This window comes from Loa loa (assembly GCF_000183805.2).
Source record: "Loa loa unplaced genomic scaffold supercont3.2177, whole genome shotgun sequence".
Taxonomy (NCBI): domain Eukaryota; kingdom Metazoa; phylum Nematoda; class Chromadorea; order Rhabditida; family Onchocercidae; genus Loa; species Loa loa.
In genome coordinates, this window is record NW_018110356.1 from 1 (window position 1) to 1,466 (window position 1,466).

At 32.5% G+C, this 1,466-nt stretch overlaps 1 protein-coding gene across 1 annotated transcript; it reads left to right on the top strand.

The window, feature by feature from the left end:
* Positions 1–713: 713 nt before the first annotated feature.
* On the top strand, positions 714–1,466 carry LOAG_19143 (hypothetical protein; the record flags this gene model as incomplete). The annotated part of the gene is made up of 3 exons (XM_020451797.1): positions 714–871; positions 1,090–1,170; positions 1,334–1,466. Coding segments are annotated over exons 1-3 (330 nt in total), but the record flags the coding sequence as incomplete, so codon positions are not given.

The window sequence follows — 1,466 nt, forward strand, 5'->3', positions numbered from 1 at the left end:
TATCGAGAAGGATAAACTCCAAGATTCCGCTGTGCAAGGATAAAAGTGCTGTTGTCAGGTTTTCAACCGTTAATGATTCCGCATTTCTTTTTTTTCTTTTAGTGATATTGCGTTTATCAGTGAAGATTTTTGTGCGCTAATGTTAATCTTTCTCGACACTGCTTCAGAACTTAGTCTCTCTGAAGGATGCATTGTTTAAATTTGCTGTAATACAATGAATTGCAAGATTAACATGCCGAGTACTTATCCTGGCAACTTGCCGGATGATATTTACCTGATCATTATTATGTCATATAAAATGAGAGCTGATTTAAATGTTAAACTTTAGAAGTATTTTACGAATGCTATTTTTGTGAATGTCATGAAATGGATTTGATATTATTTTGCCAACAACAATAGGTTCCAGAAGATATGTGTACCATTTTTTGGTTGAAACGATTTCTGAGAGTATTAATTAATTAGGTGGTAATCCACCTGTCGGTTAATAAGACGCAAATATAGAGTAATAACAAGCGGAAATATAATCGCTTCGTCCACACTTTGAAAATTTATTGACCACAAAAAAAATAAAAATTTGTTAATAAAATGTGAAACTTTTCAAATTTCTACTACTTGTTGACTTCCCATTTCTAATATTTTAGAAAATGTCATTAAGCGTTTAACTAAGATTCTTTTTAAAATGGCTGCTATTTCTCAATAAAGTAAAAATTATCTTTAGAAAACATCGAAATTATAGCACAGATAACTTTAAATATGGCAAGGTTAATAGTATATATTGCTTTCGCCATTTATTGCCAAGCTGCCAACCAAAATCCAGCTAGAAATGTAGCACCACCTGCGCGGGCAGATGCAGCGGGACTTGGAGCAGTAGGTATGCATCTCACTTTTTTATTACTTAATTTGCTAACCAAAAAAGAAAATACAAATTAGCTATGTGTATATTTTATTTTGCGTCATTTCAGTTATTTTATTTGGGAGGATTTCTCGTAAAACAGCATTTGATGGCAGAAGTAATTTTAGTGGCAATTTCACCAGTTCGAATACCACTGACATTACTTTTGTGGTAGAGAAAATAAGAATTAATTTCAGCTGCGGAGATTATCACAGATTATAAAGCTGATGAGTTATGGGAAGATGGTCGATTAATAGCGACAACAAAAGTAAACAAATGTATGTTCATTTCACACAAAACTGATTTATTGGTATTATTTAATGCTTAATGATTAATCACTTCGAGAGCTTTTATTTTATAATTTTTTAAATTTCATTCGATGGCTTCTTCCTGTTAGGGAGGAAATAAATTTGCATAATTATTTCTACACAATGATTGCAGCAATATTGATGAATTGTGGCACAGTGGAGGATGGACGATTGTTTATTTTGGAGGAGAAAAGTTTACTGCTAAAATTACTTCTCCCATCTAATGCGGCCTTACGAGAAATCCCAGACAAAATACCTGGAATGAC